General features: G+C 32.5%; 5 protein-coding genes and 1 non-coding gene across 7 annotated transcripts; 3 read left to right on the top strand and 3 right to left on the bottom strand.

The window, feature by feature from the left end:
• Positions 1-549: 549 nt before the first annotated feature.
• Positions 550-2,620, bottom strand: LOC109797003 (large ribosomal subunit protein uL22y). Its single transcript, XM_020356887.3, has 7 exons — positions 2,494-2,620; positions 2,370-2,406; positions 2,144-2,184; positions 1,249-1,479; positions 1,054-1,156; positions 897-964; positions 550-811 (listed from the first exon to the last, which is right to left on the bottom strand). Exons 1-7 carry the CDS (start codon positions 2,494-2,496, stop codon positions 764-766), a joined length of 531 nt encoding a protein of 176 aa, XP_020212476.1. The 5' UTR covers positions 2,497-2,620; the 3' UTR covers positions 550-763.
• LOC114916225 (small nucleolar RNA snoR74) lies at positions 1,789-1,918 on the bottom strand. The gene has a single exon (XR_003804611.1). It is a non-coding gene; the product is annotated as a small nucleolar RNA snoR74 (small nucleolar RNA).
• Positions 2,621-3,069: 449 nt separating the features above from the next.
• Positions 3,070-8,020, top strand: LOC109796444 (ELMO/CED-12 family protein). 2 transcript variants are annotated; one of them, XM_020356121.3, is made up of 9 exons: positions 3,070-3,229; positions 4,731-4,840; positions 5,610-5,678; positions 5,913-6,028; positions 6,116-6,170; positions 6,554-6,674; positions 7,003-7,050; positions 7,406-7,500; positions 7,720-8,020. In XM_020356121.3, the coding sequence occupies exons 1-9, from the start codon at positions 3,145-3,147 to the stop codon at positions 7,816-7,818; spliced, it is 798 nt and encodes a 265-aa protein (XP_020211710.1). In that variant the 5' UTR covers positions 3,070-3,144; the 3' UTR covers positions 7,819-8,020. The 2 variants fall into 2 exon arrangements, with proteins under 2 accessions (XP_020211710.1, XP_082927580.1); XM_083071454.1 differs by having other exon boundaries at positions 3,082-3,229; positions 4,675-4,840.
• Positions 8,021-12,151: 4,131 nt separating this feature from the next.
• Positions 12,152-17,664, top strand: MAP65-8 (microtubule-associated protein 65-8). Its single transcript, XM_020356113.3, has 11 exons — positions 12,152-12,573; positions 12,665-12,868; positions 13,243-13,494; positions 13,595-13,807; positions 15,139-15,294; positions 15,369-15,528; positions 15,650-15,801; positions 15,909-15,996; positions 16,092-16,165; positions 16,878-16,952; positions 17,119-17,664. Exons 1-11 carry the CDS (start codon positions 12,490-12,492, stop codon positions 17,443-17,445), a joined length of 1,785 nt encoding a protein of 594 aa, XP_020211702.1. The 5' UTR covers positions 12,152-12,489; the 3' UTR covers positions 17,446-17,664.
• A 683-nt stretch (positions 17,665-18,347) lies between these two features.
• NF-YC13 (nuclear factor Y, subunit C13) lies at positions 18,348-19,003 on the bottom strand. Its single transcript, XM_020379394.3, has one exon. It carries the CDS (start codon positions 18,915-18,917, stop codon positions 18,456-18,458), a length of 462 nt encoding a protein of 153 aa, XP_020234983.1. The 5' UTR covers positions 18,918-19,003; the 3' UTR covers positions 18,348-18,455.
• Positions 19,004-19,150: 147 nt separating this feature from the next.
• TOM20-2 (translocase outer membrane 20-2) lies at positions 19,151-24,344 on the top strand. The gene is made up of 6 exons (XM_020379290.2): positions 19,151-19,311; positions 19,640-19,718; positions 19,839-20,008; positions 20,103-20,150; positions 22,923-23,006; positions 24,040-24,344. Exons 1-6 carry the CDS (start codon positions 19,213-19,215, stop codon positions 24,163-24,165), a joined length of 606 nt encoding a protein of 201 aa, XP_020234879.1. The 5' UTR covers positions 19,151-19,212; the 3' UTR covers positions 24,166-24,344.
• Positions 24,345-25,591: the final 1,247 nt, after the last annotated feature.

A 25,591-nucleotide genomic window follows, 5' to 3' on the forward strand; every position in this document is an offset into this window, starting at 1 on the left:
ATTAACGCACACTATGCTATAAAACCACACTTGCGGAGAAAAATTTCACAATACTGTTTTTTGTGTAAAAATAAAAATAGCTATTAACAGACTTTAATACAATTTTTACCGTCGACGTATGTTTAACATTATTTAGTTATAAAACTCGTTTAAAGGGAGACAATATCTGCTATTCCAAGTTAACGAATGATAAAAATGCGTATAACCATTTTCTTAAGGGAAGATCTACCGGGGGAAATCAAATATTTAAAATACAAAACAACTACAAAATACCTTGTTTTACTAGTGAGTTAACTTAAATCGTAATGTTTTCGGAACACTTTTAAAAGCACACGTATAAACTTTATAAAAAAAAACAAGGAAACTAAACAACTACCAATTTTACAAGTCTCGTTATTTTAAAGACACCAGAACAAAAATTGTTCTTAAATCATAAAAGACAAGTAAACTTGTCCCTTCTCAATATAAGTTATGGCCTTCTATTTTTTCCCCTCAAAATCAGAATATCGAGACTACACAAATACCAAGCAGCAGGTATCAACAGAGTAATTGAAACTAAAATCAATCATCCGATTACCATAATAAAATTTTCCAAGTAACTCAAGTAACTTAAAACATAGTATACGAAACAAAAAGTGCTGTTCAAGTTTCAAAAACGTCTCTTAACAAATATAAAGGACAATGATCACCAAAACTGACATAATCTAGGAATGTAGGTCATTGAATCACTAGCTTCCAGAGCAAGTTAAGATGAAGCACCACTTCAAGCAGCAGCCGCCCTCTTCTTGCTTGTTGCCAACTGCGTCTCGGGCTACAAGAACAACAATAAATAAGAATTTTGATTCAAAAGAAAAGAGAATATGAAAATAATGTTTAATGAGAGGATCAATCATTACCTCTTTCTTGACAGGCTCTTCCTTCTCAGATAATATCAGCTCAATGTGGCAGGGAGATGACATGTAAGCTGCCAAAAAAAAATCATCGTCAACATAATCATGCAATAGAAATACATTATCCGTTAAAACAACATCATCAAAATTATCAGCTACATACGGTTGATTCTCCCATGAGCTCTGTAGGTACGGCGTCTTTGCTTCTGTGCTTGGTTAACCTGGATATGAGAAATGTAAAGAGCATCCACATCCAAACCTTTCACCTGTGCCAAAGAAATAAAAAGCACAAGACTTTAGATGTTGAGCAAAAACTATAACATGGAAAAATCAAATCAAATACATATACATGACATACTTCAGCATTACTCTCGGCATTTTTCAGCAAATCTAGGATGAATTTAGCTGATTTGACAGGCCAGCGTCCTTGTCCATTAGAGTGTCTGTTCTTGGCCTGGGCTGTCCTTCCCACACCACCACAGAAGCGTCGGAAAGGAATGGCCTGTTTGTGGGCCAAAACATCCTCGAGGTATCTTTTAGCTTTAACCAGGGGCAACTTCCTGATGGCAAAAGCAGTCTCCCTAGTGTTCTGTAAAATAAATGAAACAGATCAAACACGTGAATAAATTAATTCAAACAACATTACCAACCAATAACCATATCTACAAAATCTTAATCAACAAAACAAAAAATACATTAACCAAACAATCATATGCTATACACCAGAAGATTTACAAGGGAGATACTCACAGAAGCTAGTTTTTCTTTAAACAATTAGGCATAACAGTTTTATTACTAATTACATTCACTAAATCAAAACAACTCTGATTGACAATAAGAGCGTGATATAGCACAAGTTAACCATGATTACTAACTAATTGTTTAATGTTTAATACAAGCATGTTCCATCATTTACTGAACCTTCAGTCAGAATAAAAAGAACAGAGGTTCACCCAATAACAATGGATATTATATCCCTGAAGGTTACGAGAGGTCAGTCCACATGATAAACAAACCCCTGCTTTTTTCTTCAGGTTTCCCAATCATAACACAAATGCATACGAAATCCACATTCAATTCTAAAAATTAGGGTTTGGGATAACTCATGCAATAGCCTACAATACCACCACAAGAGATCATACAAATGCACATGAAAATCACATTCAATTCGAAAAATTAGAGTTTAGGATAACTCATGTAACAATCTCCAATACCACAGCAAGGAACCATAAAAGAGAAACAAATCTAAGTACCTTGAAATGCACTCTGAGGTCGGCGCCTCTAGCCTTGCAGGCTGCAACAACATCGAAAAATCGTGAATCAGTTTAAATTAACCTAAACTCAACACTTCAAAAAGAAACACTCCCGTTTGAGTAAATAAAAACGACGAAGCATACATACATAAATAACAACAGCATAAAACATAGAAATCGAATATATTAAGATTGTTTCAAATTATGAGAGCACAACGGAACCTACACTTGGTGGGATTGTCGGGTTCTCTGGAGTACTTCACCTGAGACAAAAGAGAAAAAGGAACAATGAGATCTAAAATTGAAGCTCAGAGGAAAGTAAGAAGCGTTGATTTGAGTTTGTTACTTACCATGGCTGCTTCTTCTTCTTCTTCTTTTGCTTCCACGCGGTTGAAGCAGAGGAACGGCTGAAGGAGGAAGCTAACTAGGGCACAAAGAAGCGCTGATTCGTTTATATATAATGGGTAACCAGTTTACACTGCGAGGTTTGCATAAAAATGGGTCGAGCCTGAATCTGGATCCGGCCCAACTTAATTATCATTAGTTACCAACAGTGATTTAGTTATTGGGCCGAACCTATTAGAAGTCCAAATCTGTACTAATATTCGGAGTCATCTACCAATAGTAAAGCCCACTTGCTGTATATACGTACTTTTACATAATATTTTTTTTAAAAAAATAATAGATAAAATTAACGTATTAAATATAAGTATTATTGGCATTAAAAATAATTCCAACAATTATCACATTATTAATTTTTGATATTTTTAAATGTAATAATAGAATAAATTAATTATTTAAATTTTATTTATTACATTAAAATAAATATATGAATAAAAATAATCATAATAATAGTTAAAAAATAATAATAATGTTAGGAGAACACTAGTTTTGTTGTTACTTCTTAGAATAAGTACTAGACCAAGTACTACCATCTAATTGGATTTCGTTGATCCCACAAACAAAAACCAAAGGATTAGGATTCAGCGGTTTGTGATGAGATGCGTCTCGTTAGAATCAAAATCAATGTCACCTCCATAGCCATCTGCGCTGCCTCTCCTTCTTCCTCCCTTGCTCACGCTTCAGGTACCCAATCTTCCTCCTTCCCCATTCTCAAACAACACACACTTTTATTTTTTTATTTTTTTATTTTTTCATTTTTCACGTAATAATTAATATATTCTACAAGTCCTTGATGCATTTCGTTAATTACGTTCTTTGTTATCCGAATTGGAGTACGATGTTTGTCGTCTTTTCGTAATTGAAATTTTATTTCGATAAAATGTGTAATAAAAAATTATTATTATTTAGATAAAATTCGAATTCCTATGAGAGAAGTTGAGGAAGTGTGTCTTAAGTTTTGTAATAATATATGATTTTGTCTTTCCTCGTAGCATTGTCCTGTTTCAACGCCCCGTTTCGTTCCATGAGTGTATTTTTTCCCGATTGTTTTATTTATAATTTTCCTACTGAAACTACAAAGGCTCTGGATCTGTTTATGTTTTTTCGTTTATCTATTTTCACTTTCCCAAATTATTATCAATATAATTTACGAGCTAACATTAAAAGTCGTTAACACATTAACACAAGTAATTTGAGGTTTTTGTTTCTTAATTAAGGACGGGTATTGATCATTGACATATAAGTATGGACTATGGAGTGATTACTCCTATGGTTATACCAAAAAAGTAATTTAAGAGCCATGTACTGAAAATAACATTGAGTTCTGAGATAAAATAATAACATTTTTTCCGAAAATTGGAGAATCAAATGTTACCGAATCGAAGAAGAAAAATAAAACCAATAGATGTGGTGAACAATTTCAATGCGAATTCGGTGTTATGAAGTGGACAGTTTGTTTCTTTTGTCACATCGAGAATGGAGGAAGAGTGTGAGGGTCCACCTAGGACGAGAGCATGTGTGAAACTAGACAAACCAAACTATAGGATTGTGTTACTGATGAAGTTGTTAGTTGTTACAGTGAGTGGAGTGTGGTGGAACAAACAAGATCAAGGGAATGGTGGGGATGAGAAGTTACCAAACCAAAAGCAACTGAACTAATAACTGGTCACGATTTGAAAAGAAAAAAAAAAAAAAAAAACTCGAAAGGCCAAAGACAAAAGGAAAAAAGAGGAGTTATTTTATTGGTCACATGGAGAGGATAATGTGTTGAAATGAATCTTAATCTGCCCACGTGGTTGTATAGGTCCCATAGGCCGAACATCACAGCTCATGGTTTGTTTAAGTCATTTTGCTTTTCTCTTTGTCGGGGCAAAAGACGACAATGTACACTATTCATATTACAACACTTCCTTCTCCTTCTTCACCATTAGCAACTCCCTTTGATTATGTCCCCTCCAAAGTGATACGGTTCGGTTCCACCCCAAACACAACATTTCTGCAAACAATCTCTGTGTGTGTGTGGTTATTGCTTAGTGCATTAATTTGGTCATGCACTTCCTCAACTTGTTAAAAAAATAAGGTCTTTCTAATTGCTTTCCTCAACCAAGTGGTGGCTTTGTTTGAAAAAGGTTAAAAGAAAAAAAAAAGGCTTGAATGGGGAAATCTCCTGATTGGTTGTATACAGATCATGCAACATGTGGCTCCTCCGCGTGGATTGGTAAAGGATTCACTTGTGTTTGCTTCAAGCGAAAGGGAAACTATCAACGAATCTGCTATAGCTTAACCCCTTTACAGGTTGGTGATTTACAAACTACACATTGTTGTTTTACTTCATTGTCTAGTTGTAGTTTTCTACTTATATTAGTGTTGTATAATTTTTAAGCCTTTTAATTTATTGAAGTGTTCAGTTTTGGTTTTTGAGTTGCATTTCTTCTATAAGATTACTCTCCTAGCCAGGACTTTATCAAATTTGACTTGAACCCGTTTTACTGCTTTGTTATACTCTTCATAAGCTTGAATGCTAGCTTCATGGTTTAGGGTGTTTTCATTGTGCTTATTTAACGATCGTTTAAAATAGAAAATCCTCTTCTTGAGTTACACGTTGTGTCTCTCTGCCAGTTCAAGAAGTTGAACTGCTTGTATATCCACCCTTTCCACTCTTCTCAAAGGCTGCAATTTACAAATGTGTAACTATCTCAATGACAACTTGCAGCATTTGTGAAAATGTTTTTCTAAAATAACAAGAAACTTTTGGTAACAAACAAACTTGTAATAGTTTTTGAAGGTAATTGAAAAACGTGATCGAGTTTCATATTATTCAAAATCTTGTTTTGTTTTCTAGGAATAATTGCGAAAACAATTGTTGAAAACGCATTCAAAATTTGTTTCCCAACTTTATGGTGTTTTCCATCACAAATGGTTTAATAGGTTTTTTTTTTTTTCTTTACTTTTCCTCATATATTTTCTTGTCATGAATTCATTGAGGATAGAGAGCGGTGAGGAAAACAATAAAAAGAAATAGAAAAGTGAATTCATTGAGCAGCAACTTTGTAAAATTTTGTAGGAGGAAAGACTGAGAAGACTAAAGCGCCGAATGAAAGTTTTCTTTGATGCTTCTAGGCTTGATCACCAGGTATAAATTCGGCAACTTTTGGTTCCAACATATATCTTAGTGTTATTATTTTCCTTTGCATTGGGGCAACCATCATTTGCTGAGGGATTCACCGCAATACTATTCTCAGTTAAATTTATACCTGCAAAATTGATGGTACAAGCCAAATTTAGCAATATTGAAAAAAAATTATTTATTCGCATCATTTTAGCCTTCTTTTGTAAGTTACTCATCCATAAATTCTTTCAAGGACAGGATGCATTGAGAGCTCTGTGGTCTGCTTCGTTCCCTGGTCAGGAGCTCCAAAGCTTGATTTCTGACCAATGGAAAGAAATGGGATGGCAGGGTAGAGATCCATCTACTGATTTCAGGTTATATTTTACCTTATCACTCTTTTCTTATGTTTCTGTGTTGTTTTCGCTCTTTACATATTTTTTTTGGTTTCATTTCATGAACAGAGGAGCTGGTTTCATTTCTTTGGAGAACTTACTATTCTTTGCAAAGACATTCTCAGTAAGATTCTGAACTAGCTACTATCTTTTGGTGGTACGAGTTCTATCTTGTAGTCTGTTTGGATATAATTTTAGAATAACTTTTGAGAGCTTTTCTATTGAAAACAAAGAGTTTTTTTTTTTTTTTTTTTTTTTTTTTTTCTAATAGAAAATGTCTCAAAAGCACTTATAAGTTTGTATCCATTTAGACTCTTAGACTCCCAAAATGAAAATATCCGGATCCACATCTTGAGTTCTTGACTTTAAGCAAAAGACTAACAAGGTCATTGATTTTTCTAAACACCAGTGTAACATTTTATTGATGACAGAAATAAGTGTTTTTGCTCCGAATTCTGCCTACAAATAATTTATTGACTTGTATTGATGTTCCTCAACTTGTTGCAGATTTCTTTTCAGCGCATATTGAAGAAACAAGGAGGAAAAGGAGCTATTTGGGAGTATCCCTTTGCTGCTGCTGGGGTTAATATCACATTTATGATCATGCAAATGCTGGACCTTGATGCTAGTATGTCATGAAAAGCATTTTGCACCAAAAGATAGTTGTTGATTTATTTTAGTCACACATTCTCCCATTTGGTTAAACACGAGTCTTGTGGCCTAAGTTTCCTACGAAATTCAAATTAAATAATACTCTAATCTTGATGTGTGAATTATGTTCTGGATGTGATTGCTTTGTACCGTTAACCTTAACATCTCTTGTGTTAATCCCTCTTGCAAGTAATTATGTCTTTTGTTTATCATAAAATAAATTATACTCTGTTCTTAAAGGGGATGGAATTTGTCATCTGAATTGCAACAAATTTTCTAATGCTGAGTTGTTTATTCATTTGCAGCCAAACCCATGACTTTTGTAAGAGCAGTTTTTTTACAGATGCTTTCAGGTTAGATTCAGCAATTGATTTTGACCTTTTTGTTATATTTTGCCTTGGGAAGGTTTGCTTGTATTAATCCTTATTTTAAGCCTATGCCTTCATTCTTGATATATCTCCGTTCCTAATTTGTACACGAGAATGTTTTGAGATATTATCTTTTGGAGTAATTATACACTTACATCATTTTTTTTATGTTTATCTCTATTCATTATTAATAACTATAATAACTGATGTGATAGAGAGAGATAAACAAAAAAAAAAAATTAATGTTGTAGAAGTATCATTTCCTTATCTTTTATAACATTTACCTAAGTATTCCAAAGTGTTATCTAGCCCTTATTCTATTATTCTCATACATTTGCAGAAAATGAGTGGGCATTCGACTTGCTTTATTGCGTGGCATTCGTGGTTATGGACAAACAGTGGCGGGAGAGGAATGCTACATATATGGAATTTAATGTAAGAATATTTTATGTGCTTTTTAAGCATGGTTTATACATAAAATGCCGTTTGTCAGTATGATACGTTGATACATGGGCCAAACAATGGATGCATATGTAAATTTTTGAGTACTTTATTAAAGGATAGAACTTAGATATCTATAATTTTATTTTCCAGTCAAAATTAGAGTTTTACTTCAGTATTACGCGTGATTAAATAATTTTTTTTTTATTACAGGATGTCTTGAAACGCACGCGACTTCAGCTAGAGAAAGAGTTGTTGATGGGTGATGTTCTACGGATTGAAGACATGCCTTCTTTCAGTCTTCTTTTTTGACAAAAGCATAGCAAGCTATCTGACCAAAACCTTGTCACAAGCATAGTTTGTGTACATTCTTGCACACCTGCTTATTGAATCCGTTGCTTTAATCTTTGTCCATTATTAACTAACATAGCGTATCTGTAATTTGTCATCAACATTCCTTACATGATAGCTCTTAATTAAAATGAACTCGACTCCGTGATTAGTGCTAAACAAATTTCCAACTTGCCGGGTAGACTTTGTATCCACGAGATTCTCACTTGAAAGTTTTTGACTAAAGATTTTTAAGTGCATGTTTGGATTAAAGTTTGCAAACTTAAGTTTAGATGATCTTCATTTTGCAACATGAGTCTGCAGAAGTAATCCTCCCTTTGCTTTCATTTCAAATTGGGTTTTAAGGCAACATTATTCAATTCACAATCGGGCCTAATAGAAAGTCAAATAAGAGATTATTGGAAGCCTCTAAACTGAAAATCAAATATAGTCTAAATTGTAATATATAAATCATCTTATATATGAATTTTAAAGTAACTATTTTAAAATTGAAAATCTAATAAATTTATGTATATGAAAATTTATATTAGGTATCGATGTAGAATTATACTGTAAAATTGTTAATCAAATTCTCTGTTATAAATGGATGATGAGATATATGTGTGTTATTTTCTTAGGCCATAAAATAAGGTAGGCCCAGATCAAGCCATCGGAACGTTCCAATTACGAGGGAACAATTGCTAAAATATGTGAATATACTTATTTTCGTAAAATAATACTAGTTCCTTTTCTTATGTTTTAGGACCCAACTCTTGTTTTTAAAGTTGATGACACCTGCCATGTATTGGATCAAGGGTATGTTTTTGGAGGTGTTGTTTATCCATATTCCAAACCTTAAAAGACACACGTGCTTTTACGATGTCTAGTGTGTGATTGAATTAAAAGGGAATTGAATTCAACTTAACTTTTTAAGTTAATTTTTTTAAAATTAGTATCTTTTTTATTCAACTGAAATTTATTTGTAATTTATACTCAATAAAATGAAATTTTTTTTGTTAAACTTATAAATACTACATTCGAGATCAACTAACTAAGATTACAAGTTTCAAATGTGTAATCAAATATAATCTTAATAATCATCACATAATTTGTAGATATATACTACCTTGATGTATTAATTTTCTGTACTCATCTCACTAACATTTAACCCTAGTTAAATATTTGATTTAATGAAGAGTAATAGCAACATATTATTTAACATATTTTTCCTAATACGCTCATTCTCACTTGTTAGAATTTATTAAAAATTACAACATAAAAAAAATAATCATTAAATAGGAATTGAAAATTACCAAATTTTATATTTTCTAATAAATGTTAACTAATTAAAATATGCGTGTTAAAAAATGTTTGTGCTATTTCTCTTGATTTGATTAAAGAAGAAAACTAGTTTACTAAATATGGCGTTGTTATTGATTTTGCCCTGCAAACAAGATAAAATAAAATGAAGCATGGTATTGATTCATTGAAGTGGGAAGACAATGCATGTGGTATGCTGCAAACGGGGTTGCCACCATGAGCAGTGAGAAAGGGAATGAGGGGTTAATGATTATTGATTGGTGTGTTCCCATGCTTGAGGAAGTGCGACCAAAGTGTTGCGTAAAATTCAGCTTAGCTACCAGTTAGTGAACTTCTTATACGTTATCAAGTGCGCATACTCAATCGAGAAACTATTTTTTTTTTATTTATCAAAATTATAATAACAACCATTTAAATTTAAGATTATATATATATATATATATATATATATATATATATATATATATATATATATATATATATATACTATTTTAACATCTACCACTAGTGGTTCGAACACAATTTTTAATATGGAGAATTATTAGATAATCTTAAGTTATAATTTCCTAAAATATATGCAATTAGTTATTGATAGTCAATTTTGAAATTATGTCCAAAGATTAAAAAAAATTTATAATCTCTTATTAATTTTTACATAACATATAATCAAGTATTATTATTTAACGATCATGAACTATCTAATAATTTCTCTACTAATACTATAATACATCACTCTTAATTTTACTCTCAGATATATTAAAATTTATTAAAAATTATAAAAGTATGATAGATTAATTAATTATGACGTTTCTAATAATTTTAATCCATAAAAATATGATTTATATTATAAAAAAAAGTGTGGAAGATCGTATTTCTAGCAATTTTTGTATTTTAGGAAAGTACCTTATATATCCCAACAATCCGACAATTAATAACCCTATTTTAAATGAAAATTAAAAGCCGAATTAATAGATATTGATGCCTTTTGGTTTTAAGTACTTTAACTTCCATTCTAACTTTGCTTTTTTTAATTTAATTATTTTAAAATTTTTAAAATATTCTTAAAAATGTTTAAATCTAACCAAGTTTATTTTGAACTGTTTCAGGATTCCTAGTTATATTATTTCGGAAAACATAATTCCTAAAAAATTTAATATCTTTTGTGAAACAAACGTGCCTTAAATATTTAGTTAATCGTTTAACAGAATAAAAATTTCCCAGAGAAGTTCTACGACAATTTTTTTTTCAACGCTGAGTACATGGAAAGAATTGTCCAGATTTATATTATTACGCATGTATAGATGTATACGTACTTCCGTCACATGCAAAAATTTATCTGGAATTGTTTCTTTCTTCTATTAGATTGCATAAATGACATCATGAGTTGTACTCATTTGTTTCTTTATTAGTTCATCAATGTGTTAAAAAGGAAACTCTTCCTTAAACCTTATTTTTAAGTAAAGACAGAATTGTGTGGGGTCTGGCCAATCATTCGGTGGTTTGAATTGAATTTACTAACCATGCAAGTGTGCAACCATGAAATGCTGCAGGTTTCATTCGGGACCTTAAATGCAAAGATGAAAATTGCATTTTTGCGTGTAAAAGCCAATGTGAAAATAAGGAGTAAAAAGGTTGATTTTTTTTTTTTTCTCTCTCAACCTCCAACTGCATCATCCAAGTGCAAATCTCCTTCCATATATAGAGGAAATAAAGAGCAATAGAGGCATAAAAAGTGAAAAACCCATCTTCACTTTGAAGCCACGAAAAATAAAAACAGAACTATCTAAAAATAAAGGAAAATAAATCCAGCCGAAAGGGTAATCGTAAGTATAAATGTTCTCAAAATATTAAAAATCACGCTTAACAAATCTATCAATCATCTGATTAATTTATTTGAATATATGATAACATTCTACAGTATAATCTTGATTTGTCATACTAACCATCTTATTTATAAGTGTATAATAAGAATATTCTCGATTATATTCTTTATTTAGTAAGGTAACTATTAAAGCAAAATCTGACCCAACAATAACATTTCTTGTAACTTCTTTATCTCTGATGAGCTTTAAATCATGATAAATAATCCATAGTTTAGCTTAGACTCCTGAACAGGATCCCAATATACATGAAAAAAGCAAAAATAAAAGCTCCATAATGATCACGAACAATACTTTCATAGCAAGATAGTTGTTCTGTTCCATCACAATTAAGCTCGTAGAATCCGAAGGCAAGGTCCATTTAATACTAGAGGCCACAAGTTGTACAAGACTATTAGAAGAAAACCCCATCGAAGCAAGACGAGAAATTTCTAATCCTCGAGCCCGGACTTCATTTATATTCTTTGGTCCAGGCAGATTAGCATAAAAATATTTTAAATAAAATTAATTACATGAGTTAGGTTCAGTGCTTCTTGGAATGAAAATTCATCAAAATTTCAAAATAAATATATGTATATTTTACCCTTTATAATTATAACCTACATCTTTTGTTTTATGATATGCTGTCGGATCTCAACATTTTTTTAATTCGATTCAAAGCAACCCAAGGGGTTTATAGTAATTTCCCAAATTCATGAATGCAATATTCTCATTTCATATTTTCATCTTTATGATGCCTTTCGTCCCTGACAAGACACGGCTCAGCTTTACTCTGTTGCTGGAATAAGGTAGAACGTTTTATTCAAAGTTTTTAAGAACTCCGAAATTAATTTTGCTGCTGCTGTCTCTGCACCTAAATAAACTGCTTTAAAAAAAAAAAAAAAAAAAAAAAAACTCACAATACACGTGATAATGATGGCCTACTAAATTTGATCTCATTTCTGGAAACTTGCAATAAAAATAATCAACTTTAACATTTATTACAAAAAAGCAAAAAATAATTATTTCATACTTATCTATCCCAATCAAGATCAGCATCATATATTTGTGGAAGATAACGTAGGAATCAAGTCCTATAAAATAAAAAGTGCTATACTTGACGAAGCCTGGTGCAAAACACATATCACATCTGACACCACTAAATGAGGAAGTCCATCAATTTTAGGTTCTAAAGACAGAGACATGTGTAATACAATTTAAAAAATAAAAGAGGGGGGAAAAAGATAAAGTCCTAAGGATAAAATGACTGGTTGATTCTTGAACCCAAAGCTTACATTACCCACCTCTGCCATCCTTGTCTTTTAAGCAAAAACTAATACCAAATGTAAATACTATCCCCACTGACACCAAAACTTCTTTCTCATCATTCTTGAATTTTGCTTCTTCATTCAGTTTTTTTATTCAGAAGTTCTCTCCTAAGTTGGATCTATACTGAAGGGTTCCATCAAATCAAATGGGTTCATTCCAGACACCAATTGGAATGAGAAGTTCCACATTGCTAGAGACTTCATGTGGATTCCTGTTACAGGAACTGCAGGCAAGAGGGTTATTTATTTCATACATTACATATGCCTTTAGATAACTACTGTTACATTTCAACTTTTTTTTTATATCTCATATGAATTTAGATAATATGGGATGAAGTTGGAGAAGATAAGTTTGAAAAGGAGAAGGTTCTGCTAGATTTGGAGCAAGAATGTCTTGAGGTTTACAGAAGAAAAGTTGACAGAGCAAATATATCTAGAGCTCGTCTGCATCAGGAATTGGCAGAGGCTGAGGCTGAATTTACCCACCTTCTTTTGTCCCTTGGTGAACGATCTCTACCTGGACGGGTAACTATTCCATTTAGCCATCCCCAGTTAGTAGTTTAATCAGAACTAAGAACAATGATAAGAATCTATTTCATATATCTTTAGTAAACCTATACTAGTTATTGGTGCAAATTATAAAATATTAATCAAATAACATTTGTGCTTTCAACTATTTCTCCTTGTACAAAGTCGACACAATCTTCTATTATGAGATGATTACGAGAAAGGTATTAGAAGATAGATTAGTTGCTGAGCCAAGCTTTAGCAAGCAAATACATTTTTCCAAGAGAATCTTCTTAAATGTGACTTCAATGATATAGTTTATGGCTTTATGCTTCAACAAGACAACATGAATCAGTGTAGACTCTATACTGATGACAGTAATAACTGAACAGCCGGAGAAAAGGGCAGGCACACTAAAAGAGCAGCTAGATTCAATCACTCCAGCACTCCGGGAAATGCGCTTGAGGAAAGAAGAGAGGTTAAACCAATTCCGAGCTGTGCAAGGTCAAATTCAAAAAATTTCTGCAGAAATTGCAGGAAACTCAGACAATGAAGCCTCAACCATTGTGGTAAATGAAAATGATCTTTCACTAAAAAGACTTGAGGAGTATCAGAATGAGTTGCAAAGACTTTACAATGAGAAGGTACCTAGTAGCAGTTTATGTTTTTTACCCCATCATTAAGGGGGGCTTACTCTTCAAACTTGTAACATCTTCATAATATTTCTTGTGATTTCATTTGAAGAATGAAAGACTCCAGCAAGTGGAGAAATACATTGACATAATACACAGCTTGTCCACGATCTTGGGAAAGGATTCTTCTGCAATCATTATGGAAGTTCATCCAAGCTTAAATGATTTGTGTGGAATAACAAAAAATATAAGTGACACCATCCTAGATAAACTCAATATCACAGTAGAGTCCCTTTTCGAAGAAAAGCAAAATCGGCTGGACAAGGTAAACTACTTCTGTTGTCCTTTTGGTCTATATAAAATTTGTTAAATTTGAAAACCTTGTCAAAACACACTTTCTGTATTTTCTGATATCCCAGATATTAAAGGAACTTAAAAACGTCTGTTAGCTCTAATAAATATTTAAAAAGTGGCATAATTTTTTTAATAAAATATAAAATAAAATAAGACATCTAAGATAATATATATATATATATATATATATATATATATATATATAACTTTTTTATATGTTCAATTAATCTTTTTGTCTTTAAACTTGTGTCAACTTTTCATTTTAATCTCTGTACCTAAAAAATCAACATTTTAGTAGGGATGTTCATGCATTAAATTGATTTAGATTTGGACGAAAATCCAATTCGAAATAATTTAATTTAATTGGTTTGTATTGATTTTGATTTCATAATTTTTTTTTGTTTAACTTGAATCAAATCAATCCAATGTTAATTGGATTGGTTGTCATCGAATATCTAATAAATTTTTTTAAAAAAATTAAATTAAGAAAATAATTTTTTTACAAAGTAAATAAATTTTCTAACATTAACTAAATTAATATATTGTCAAAAATTAACTAAATTGATACATTTGTAATATAGTTCTTCATTTTTTTTCTTAATCTACTTAAAGATTTCAAATGCACTGATGTGTAAAAATGACACTCAATATATTAAAATATAGTTCTTGATTTTTTTAAGTATTTGAAAAAACGGAATAAAAATATCTACATATTGTAACACAAAAACATCTTCAAAATAATAAATACATATCAATTATTAACCAAATAAAAAATAATAATATATAAATTAATTGGTTTAGTTCAAATTAGATCATATTTTAAATATGCAAATCCAATACCCAAACTAACCAACATCAAATTTAATTAGGTTAGTTTGGGTTAGACTCACAAAAAAAATCAAACTAATTTAATTGGTTCGATTCAATTGTCAGATTCATTAAATTAATCCAATCTAAGGAATGCCCTTACATTTTAGTTCCTATACGAACATTCTTTTGTTTATCTTTATACCTCTATTTTTGACAATTTTTCACTGCAGAAAACTAATAAAAACTAAAACATTAAAAAGTTATTTATATAGAGACTAGAATATAGAGTTTTTTTTAGGTATAGAGATTAAAATGAAAAGTTGGTTCAAGTACAAGACCAAAGATTAATTAAACCTTTTATATATTATGGGATTACTAAGCTGTTTGGGAGGATTTCAAAATAAATGCTCCAGGAAACTTCAAGTATTGAATTTTCCCACCTTTTATGCTTTCCATTTTACGAATTAGTCATATTCTTCACATATTTTGCAGCTTCACCATTTAGGCAAAGCACTGTCTAATCTATGGAATCTTATGGACACACCATACAGTGAACGGCAATCTTTCTCCCATGTAATCAATTTGTTGTCACTCTCATCTGCAGAAGTCACAGATCCTGGAAGTCTTACTCTAGAAATAGTCCAGCAGGTAGGTATCTAACTTAATGATCCACAAAATATCATAAACTCAGATATTTAAAAAAATCCACAACTTTTTACAAGACTGAGGCTGAAGTAAAGAGACTGGATCAACTAAAAGCAAGCAAGATGAAGGAGCTATTCCAGAAGAAGCAGGAGGAACTTGAATTGATATGCAAGAAATCACATGTAGAGATCCCTTCAAGGGAAGAGATGAACAATATAATTAACCTCATAAACTCAGGTGAATATAAGTATCTAACTAATGTGTGTATATTCCATTTCAAAGTATGTACGTATACTAGCTTTAAGAAGAAAAAAAAAAAAAAAAAAAAAGCCTAGAAACTGACTTACATGTACAACAGGGGAGATTGACCATTCCGATCTCCTCCTGAGCATGGATGAACAGATATCAAGAGCAAAAGAAGAGGCTTCTAGCAGGAAGGCTATCATGGAGAAAGTGGAGAAGTGGATGTTAGCACGTGATGAGGAGCGCTGGCTAGAAGAATATAGCATGGTAAGAATTTTCGTTTGAATCAATCATTATAAATAGGTTTAAACTTTGAAGGGTGACTATCTATTGTATTGTATGTTTCACAAATCACAATCCAAGTGTACTATCAGGATGAAAATCGATACTCAGTCAGTAGAGGAGCTCACAAAAACTTAAGACGTGCTGAACGTGCCCGTATAATGGTCAGCAGAATGCCAGGTAAATTTATATATGATAAAACAAATAATTTGGACCAACTGGGGCAGCAAACCACAAACATACATGTGCTTACAAACAATGGTTGCTATTTCCAGCTTTGGTAGATTTGCTAATAAAAATGACTAGGAGTTGGGAAGAAGAAAGAAATAAAGTTTTCTTGTATGATCAGGTAAGACATCCTACGCTCTACAACACTTGGAATTCAGTATAATTGATATAGTAGAAAGTATGTGTAAAAAAAAAGCCTACAAGAATTCAAAAAACGGTCTAACAAATCCTTAAAAGGGAATAAGTGGGATTTTAAAAATTCAGAAAACGTCCAGCATATTAAGAGAGGCCAGATAAGTATTGTACAAAGATTCCCATCCTTGAAGTGATTGACCTAGACCTAGTTAATGTCATAGGTAACTGATTGATATCAAATATGAAAGTGAAGAAAACTTGTATGTGCTTTCTGTGAACAGTTTGCTGTCACCAGATAATCATGTCATTTGACATCAATGCTTGAACATTACTTTTAGCATATTGATGCACATGGGAAAAACAGATTCACAACCAACACCTCTTCGCTCAACCACTATGCAATAAATATTTTGGCACAGTATACATTGAGAAGTAATGCCATAAACGATCCATACATGATTTTTCAAGAAATACGGTAACACATTTACACCTCAGCACCATGCAAAAAGATGATAAGAACTTACAAGAATTCCAAGAGGCAAATCATGTTATGCATTCTAGCTTTATTTATGTTGACATCGAATGGTTTCAGAAGTCTTACCATGTCACATTATGTACGTTTTCCTAATTCACCTTTAATAGTACAGTACTGTGGTTTGTAAAATTGATAACAGCAAGCGGAAATGATATCTACATAGGTACCTCTAATGGCCATATTGGAAGAATATAACATACTAAGGCAGGAAAAGGAGGAGGATGCAAAAAGACAGCAGGTGAGTATTTGACAGTACAATGACAACTTCAAATATCAGTTTGAAGCAAACATTAAACTGTAGTTCACATTAAGTTTTTTGTGAAAAGACTCTTGCCATGTGACTTGCTATTCTCTCTAATAACCTTAACCTTATTCTTACCTCACTTCTTATGTTTGGTTTTCAGCCGTGGGAAAAAAAGAGGATTCAAAGGCAAGTAGTTGAGCGAGATAATACTTATGTGTCAAGACCCGGCACCAGCAGTAGGCGTCTTCCAAGTAGAAGCTTGAATGGAGCTCTAGACAGTTCTGTGTCGCTGAACAGAAGGCTTTCTATGGGTATGCAACAGCTGGGATCAAACAGCATAAATTCAGGAAATCACAGCATGTCCTTCATCAAGGATGGAAGGAATGCGTTAAGAAAAAAGATTTTCATCGAACCTGTCTTCACTTCTCATACAAGAGATGAAGCATCTTCTGCTGTGTCAACACATTCTGCACCATTTTCCCCTTAAATTTCTTTAACAGAAACTTAGATTTTGACTGAAATTGCTTCAGAAAGCTTGCTTTCCAAGAAAAAAAATTGTTGTGAACCTGCAAAAGAATAAGCATAGGGATTTTTATGTACTTATGTTCCCGCACTTAAGTTGCCCCCCATTGGATGAGCTCGTGCTTGATGTCAACTGCCAACAATTAAGTTCTTGACTCGTTGTTTTATTTGCAATTTAGCATGATATGGTGCTCTTGTTTGTCCCCGTTAAAAGAAAGACCATTTTGCTGGTTGTTGGATTTGAGTAAGATGGCCCAAATTTGATATCAACCAGAAAAACAATTTCATGAGTTACAAAAAAATAACAGGGAGATACACATCAAAAGAGAAATTGAATAGGGTATTGTTTAGTTATATGTCCCCATAAACACTTGCAAGAAGAAGAAAAAAAGTTGTTCCAGTATAGAAAACTCATTAGATAAGAACTACAAAAGTGAATTAAACTTCCTATATAAGTTAAAATCAATTAAACTTCTACAGAAATTAATTGTTTAAGTTTAATGATATTTTAATCCATGGGAGAAGTTCAATTCAGTTCATTTTCTTATAGCGAAGTTTATTCAAACACACCTGAAACTAAAAACATGGACAAAACAATGTTCATATTCCAATTTCCCATTTCAGTGCGAGGATCAAAAGATGCATATCTTGATCTAGATGTACTATAATCACATAAAACTAATCTCAGAAATTTTAAATTATTATATAATATTTGTCAACTTCAAATGTGCAAACCTAAGCTAACTTACCAACAAACAATCAAAATCAAAGACCGGAGTTCGATCTTGATCATGAAAACCTGATGATAATTATCACTTTACTCCTACACTAATTATTTTAAAAAAATAAAATGAAGTATCCATGGAGTAAAAACCATAACAGAATAAGCTAATGCATTGTTAATTGTTATATTTGATTAATTCAAGATACAAATCTCAATTGCGATGTATAAACAATCAAACCAACAAACACAACCTAAGACTCATCTACGGGTATAGGTGATTGGGCTTGGGCCTCGGCCTGGGCCGGGTTTTCCGGTTCTGGCTTTCGGAAGAATTGATCGATGCGGCGAGTACCAGGCAGAGGTTTATCGGATTTGGGCCGAGCCGCGGGCGTAGTGTGCTTATCGGGCTTATTGGGCTGAGAAGGCGGCGGAAGATCGTCGAGGAGGAAATCCCTGGTTGGTTGGTGTCTCTTAACGGCCACTCTTATGTGTTCGAGATTCACGGTCTTGCGTTTCTTCTCGATTGCGACCTGCGCCGATTTTTCCGCCAGAAACTGGAGGAATAATTCGGTGGAGCGCGACACCAGGAACAACGCTTCAGAGCTCACTCTCTTAACGTCCTTGTCCAGCGTCATTATCTTCTTCACCCGACCCTTCGGAAATTCGGATACGGTCGATGCTGCGTTCTCTTCTTCCTCCGCCATGATAACCATTGCGATGCGATTCTCTTTTCCTCTTTTTGTAGTTACGTAGGGTTTTCAAATTGGCGGGAACGGGAAAAGACCAGGGGCGTTTTCGTCATATTACTAGGGTGACCTTTCCCGCCATTTGTACGATAAAAAAACGTGAAATGGGCCGTAGTGAGCAGTGGAAATGACAGTGGGCTTTGAACTTTTAGCCCAGGCCCAGTTCAAGTCTTTCTCCTTCCTTCCTTGTGCATAGTTAAGTGGAGTGGTTCCACGGCAATTGCAGAGTCACGCGTTTAACATTTCGCGATCAGAGAAGGAAATGGAGTTTTCTCAAGAAGATTTTGATCGCTTACTGTTATTCGAGCACACGCGAAAGACCGCTGAAGCAAAGTACGCTGAAAACCCTCTCGACGCCGATGTACGTATCGTTCTTCATTATACCCTAATTAACCCTTCTTCGTTAACACTCACGCCTATGAGTTATAGTTACTTTCCTCACACGTCTGTTGTTCCGCAATTTGTGAAGGTTTTTGTTACAAGTCCCGTAATGCATGAAATTGTTGTTAATCATATTATTTTTCTGTTATTAGCCTTTGGTAATTGGTACATTACATGGAAAATTGAATTGGAGACGTTGTTTCTTGGAGTTGTGTGTTTTATGACATTGTATTTGTTGTTTAGAAAATGGATTAGGTTTTCATTTCAAGTGTGTCTCAACATATCTATATCTATATATATTCATACAGAATCTGACCAAATGGGGAGGAGCTTTGATCGAGTTGTCCGCATTCCAAAACCCTAGGGATTCCAAGACAATGATTGATGGTATATCACGTGTTAAATAGAGCAAAATTTAAGAGTGAATTTCTGTTTTCGCCTGAAGGGGAGGGCGAGATAATGTGATTGATAGTTTTGGGTTTTGGTGGGAAATAACGAACTAAACAGATGCCATTTCGAAGCTGGAGGAGGCTTTGTTGCTGAATCCAACGAAGCATGACACTCTTTGGTGCTTGGGAAATGGGCACACGTCTTACGCGTTTCTAACGCCTGATACAGCCGAGGCAAAGGGTTATTTTGACAAGGCGCATGAGTATTTTCAGAAAGCTGTAGATGAGGTAATTTTTTGCTCCTTTCGTTCCTCTTCATGTATTCTTACTAGTTGTGCCTGTAAATCTACGGCTTACTTAGTGGTGGATTATGAATTTGTAGGATCCTGGGAATGAGCTCTATACAAAATCCTTGGAAGTTGCTGTGAAGGTAATGGAATTACTATGACCATTGTATCAATATTATTTGTACACTTGGTTCTATTTTCATGTTCATAATTTTGCTATAAATAGATCAAACCAGCTAAAACTGCCCTTTCTACATGGTTTTTGGCTGCAAAGTGTTTGTGTTTTCATAGTTGATGGGAACACAACTTGCTGGGTATATGTTAGTGTAAACTAGTTCACTATCAGTGTTAGTGTTTCTGCTGTTTATTACAGGGTCCTAATTACGAGATTTTAATGTTTATATTGACTGATTTATACTCTGTTGTTTAGGATTCAGCAAGTCTTATGGATGACTGAAACAAAATAAATTATTTGGCATGTTTGCTCTCTAAATCTTAACGCTCACTATAACAGAAATTTCAGGTTAACTAGTATAAGTATTAAAGCAATCAAAATTGGATAGGAGACACCTAATGTTCTTTATGACTTGGTGTGGATCAAAGCATAATATATAGTTTTGTGTAGTGCGTTGAACACTCACTTGTGTTTCTTAATTCTTATCATTAAAAACTGATTTAAAAAATAAGAAACAATAATAATAAAATTTGATTGTTTTCTTAAAATAAGAACCAAAGAAACAGAGAGGAAAGGAGAAATTGTGTTCAGAGGTATGTTGCATACATGTCAAAACAACTAAGAGAAAGAAAATCCATGCAGAAGAAAATCAAAACAAAATAATAAGCATTAATGTGGCAAACTACAAATTTGAATAGAAAAGGCACAATGCAGGGAAACAAAATAAGCATTATACTGCAGAGTTCAGAGCTTCACATCAGATATGTGGACAAAATTGATCATTGCTTTGGCCTTTAAAAAACCAACGAGCAGAGAAGGGGGTTTTCTTCAAAGAGGGGACATTGGGAAAGGCATCTGAACAAGAGTGGAAAAAATAAGTTAGAGAGGTTTAGATAGTAGAGAGAAGGACACTCGGTAATCCTGATCTGTGGTCTTTGGCTTTGGTGCAAAAGAGAGGTAAGTTTTCTCATTTTCTCTAGAGTTATTTGCTGCCTAGTCGTATGAGAATGTAATTTCATTGATAGGGTATGATCTAGCTAGCCAGATGTATTTTGTTGTGACCCCATGAACCGTTAAATGTGCTTTCAACCTTTGTAGTTGTAGATCATTTATCAACCATTCTTGCCAAGCCCTAAGCCTGTAACCTCGTTCCTCATGCTCTGCAGTTCAACTTTAAGTTGTGAACCACTACTCTTCCAGACCTACACCACTATATACTTTCAAGCATTGAATTTCTATTCCATTGTCATCCTCAAACGGTCCCTCATCCAAATGTCTTTTATGTTATTTATTCTTATTTATCTATTTTTGTGCCAATGTATGAATAGCTTTAAGATTGGAGCACATTTAAATTGTGGGATCTGGGTAGTATGAGTTGTCAAATGAAATATGCGGTTTTAATCTTTGGACTTAACTTCACGTGTACTTAATGGGCCAATATTGTCTAATATATCAGTTTTTCTTTTATTTATTATTCATTTTGTTTTGGTCACAGGATTTCTCTGAGACTTAAAGTTTTTAGTTAGGTATATGATCATTCAAAATTGCAGTAGAAAAAATGAATATTATATATGTTTATGATAAAAACAAACAAACAAATAAATCAAACTACGAAAAACACACACACACACAAGACAAACCAAAACTATTTTATTTTTTTAATTTGGTTGCTGGTATGACTACTTGATTGTTTTAAAACTTATCATTATTTAATGTTACCTTTACTTTGTTTATTGAAAATGTACTTGAATTATTGAAATGTTTTCTTAATTGGTGATCTTGGACTGAAAAAAAATAGGTGCTAAAAATTATGTAATATAATTAAGTGGTTAGCTAGGCTGTGATAAGACTGCTAGTTATTTTTATGATATTTGTAAAGGGTCATTTGAGCCATGAAAGATTGGTGATCCATAATTTTCATAAGAATTTTATATTGATGTCAAATTTAAAAATGTTAAAAATTAATTTGTTTGAATAAAAAAGATTAGCTGAGATGCAATAGCTTGTGAATTTTGTTTTATTTATTAAGGGTTTCCTGAATTGTGATAACTGTGATTCAAAATTTTTTAATTCAATCAAATGTACTTGTTTTCAATTTATTAAAATTATAACTAATTCACCCATAATCATTTTTAGAGAACAACGCAGCTATGAATTCTTACTTTTGGTGATATGTAGGTGCAGGAATTTTGCTTTCCTTGCAAATAAATAATTGTGTTGATTTTATTTTTAAAGGGAAAACAAATATTTTTAACTTTATTAATAATTTGTATATTTAAATTTAGGGTAAACATTTTAAAATGGGGATATATTACGCGTGCAATTTTATATTGTTTTTCATTATTCCTTGTGCATAACTAGAATTTTTAACTTAATATCTATTTTCAGAGGCTAGTTTTTAATATATATATATATATTCTAAAATAAAAATTGATTGCAACTCCATTTATTTTTTTAATAAATCTTTAGTTACTTATTGTGGAGATGCCTTCAAGTAAGTAGTAGATTAAGTTGTGTTTTCTGGTTGATGGTAAAACATTGTTTTTGTGATTTCATAACCTTTATTCACTTGCCTGATAAATAAGTCTTAATGGTACTGCAACTTTAGTATTCTTTACATAAACAAATTTAAATTATTTCCATAGTGCAACTGCTTTCTTGATTCATTATATTTCTGTTAACAATTGTTCACCGTTGTATCTTTTCTACTCTGATGAGTTGCTGTGAACATGCCTCATAGGCCCCTGAACTACACATGGAGATCCATAAAAATGGGCTTGGCCAGATGAATAGCACCGGATTCTCCGCCACTTCAAAAGGAAAGGTTGTATTAATCGAAATTTCATTGCATTTAATTAAATTCTTGTCATATTTGCACAATCACTGATTAGTGACTTTAAATCAACTTCAACCGGCTGCTTTGTCAAGTTTATGGAAGTGGCATCTTGATAACTTAAAATGCACAAAGCAGCTCAAATGGAGTTCTTGTCCTGTGGATAAAGCCTTGTTAAGAAGTTAGAACCATTATGTCTTAATTTTTGGGGTACAAGGCTTCTAATTTAGGCAAGTCATTAGAACTTGCATCATGAACAAAATTTTCCATTTGAAGTAATGCAAACAACACACCACCATGTATATTAGAAAAGTCTTTCTTACCTTTTTGTTAGGAAATAGGAATAGCACTTGACTCGTTTTGAGTTATGTTGGAGTTAGATGCATGTTGATACTTCTACGCTTTTGCTAATAGTTTACGTGCGGATGCACCCTGTCTATCTTGTCTGTGATATTTCTTGATCTTTCTATCTGTATTGCTTGTTTGCCTTTTTTTGTTAATTGTAGATATAATTTAATTTAATCTAAATAAGGAATTGGAAAACATTTTCCAGAATTGATGTCAGTTTAAATAGATATGGTAATTTATTTGTATTGCATTGTTTCTCTGTTTGTTTGTCATATATTTATTTACTGGCCACAGGTCTGTCAAAGTACTGCCACACTATGGTTGGCCTCTTGGCTGCCTATAGTACGATAGAAAATTTTGAGTTTTGTATAGCTAACTAGGGTGGTGTTGGTCAGCTTTGTGTTCCGAGATAATTACTCTTTTGTTACTCAGATCCTAAGTACTAAATGTTGAAGATGTAGATAACAAGCTTTGGGTCCCTTGAACTGCTCCTCTTCTATTCTAGCTTGCCATATTTTTTCTAAATAATGAAAGTAACCGTGTGGGATAAAATTGTTTCTCGTGATTATTTTGTATTTACAATCTAAAATGAAGAATATTATTATTATTATTATTATTTATAATTGATGCATGTCTGCTTTAGTCTGTTTATAGAAGCTTGTTTGGCTCGTTTCAGGAATCTAAAAGGCAGAAGAGCAATGACCTGAAGTATGACATATTTGGATGGATTATTCTTGCAGTGGGTATAGTAGCATGGGTGGGAATGGCCAAATCTAACATTCCCCCGCCACCTCCAAGATAAACATTGTTTCTCTAATGTCTCATTACCAAAGTAATTCGTTATAGGTTATTCACTTTAGATTGGAACTTGTGAACTTCTATTGTTACATTTGCGGGGTTTACATACTGACTTCATTCATCATTTATGCCTTTCTTTACCGTTAAAAAGGTTGGTTTATAATAATTAACTTTTTTAACATATGTCGTTAACTTGTCGTAGTCTTATTATTGGTTTATTATTTTCCGTCTTTTTAACCTCTTGTTATGAGCCACTCTTAAAGCCTTAGAGCATCTACAATGGGAGTTGCTTATAAGCAACTTCCAATCACTTTAAATGGGTCTTACTGTGCCACGTCACTCATAAGCAACTCATACTATATTTTTATAATTTTTGCTCCAATAGAAATTGCTTATAAGCACTCCTACTTTTTACAACTTATACTACACTTTTTGACACCTCACACTACATTTTATAAAATTTGGTACAGTTAATAAGAGCTAAGCAACGTTGCTTGCTGAAGTTCCGTTGCTAAAAAATAAGCAACTTTCTATGCCAGCTAGGACTACTCCAATGGGAAGTGCTTCTAAGCACTGGAGTTTATTTTTAAGGGACAGCATAAGCACCTCCCGTTGGACGTGCTCTTAGTGGACGGAGGATATGCAGTAGGGTAGTAATTATAGTTTGCTACAAAATTCCGAAATTGTAGGTTATCACCAATAAAAAGAGAAGCGTGTAATGACGCTAGTCTTGTTTTCATTTTATCGTCTCTTCCTTTTTTATATATATCCAGAGGTTGAGAGGTACCTTTTATCATTTGGAGTTTTAATTTAAAGAATGAGCATAGTTGCGATTTACTGGTGATTATGGTAATACAATCCGAAACCTTTACACGGTTCAATTTTTCTTCTCCAATCATGCAACCCTGGTATGGGTTTCAAAAGTATCCATAACTCTACATAATTTATTTTATTAAATTTGCTTGATATATTTCTTTTACACTTCACAAAAGGTTGAAACTTTACATAAAATAGTATATGAAAGTGCATTAATATAATGTATAAACAATTACATTAGTGAATATTTGCATCTTACAAAGTTAAAATGTTTAAATATGTTTGTAGCTGTGATAGATTTTTTTTTATCTCTTAATTGAAAATTGGTTTTTTTTTTCTATTCTTATTATTTGTTTAACCTTATTCTTATTATTTTTCCTAAACACTATTAATAAGTTTGTCACATAAAATTTACCACCTACTGAGTTTGTCATGCAAAAAAGTCACTTATTAGTATTATCAGAGTTCATATTAGTGAAACACATGCATAACTTCCCCAATTTGTTGTTACAGTGGGTCAAAGAGAATAAAATAATTAATAAAAATATTCATTTTAAATTTTGAAAACTAAAACAAACTTATTATGAGATTAAATATATATTTAACCAAGATAA

Source organism: Cajanus cajan, chromosome 3 (assembly GCF_000230855.2).
Source record: "Cajanus cajan strain Asha chromosome 3, NIPB_CcT2T_4, whole genome shotgun sequence".
In the NCBI taxonomy this organism is placed as follows: Eukaryota; Viridiplantae; Streptophyta; class Magnoliopsida; order Fabales; family Fabaceae; genus Cajanus; species Cajanus cajan.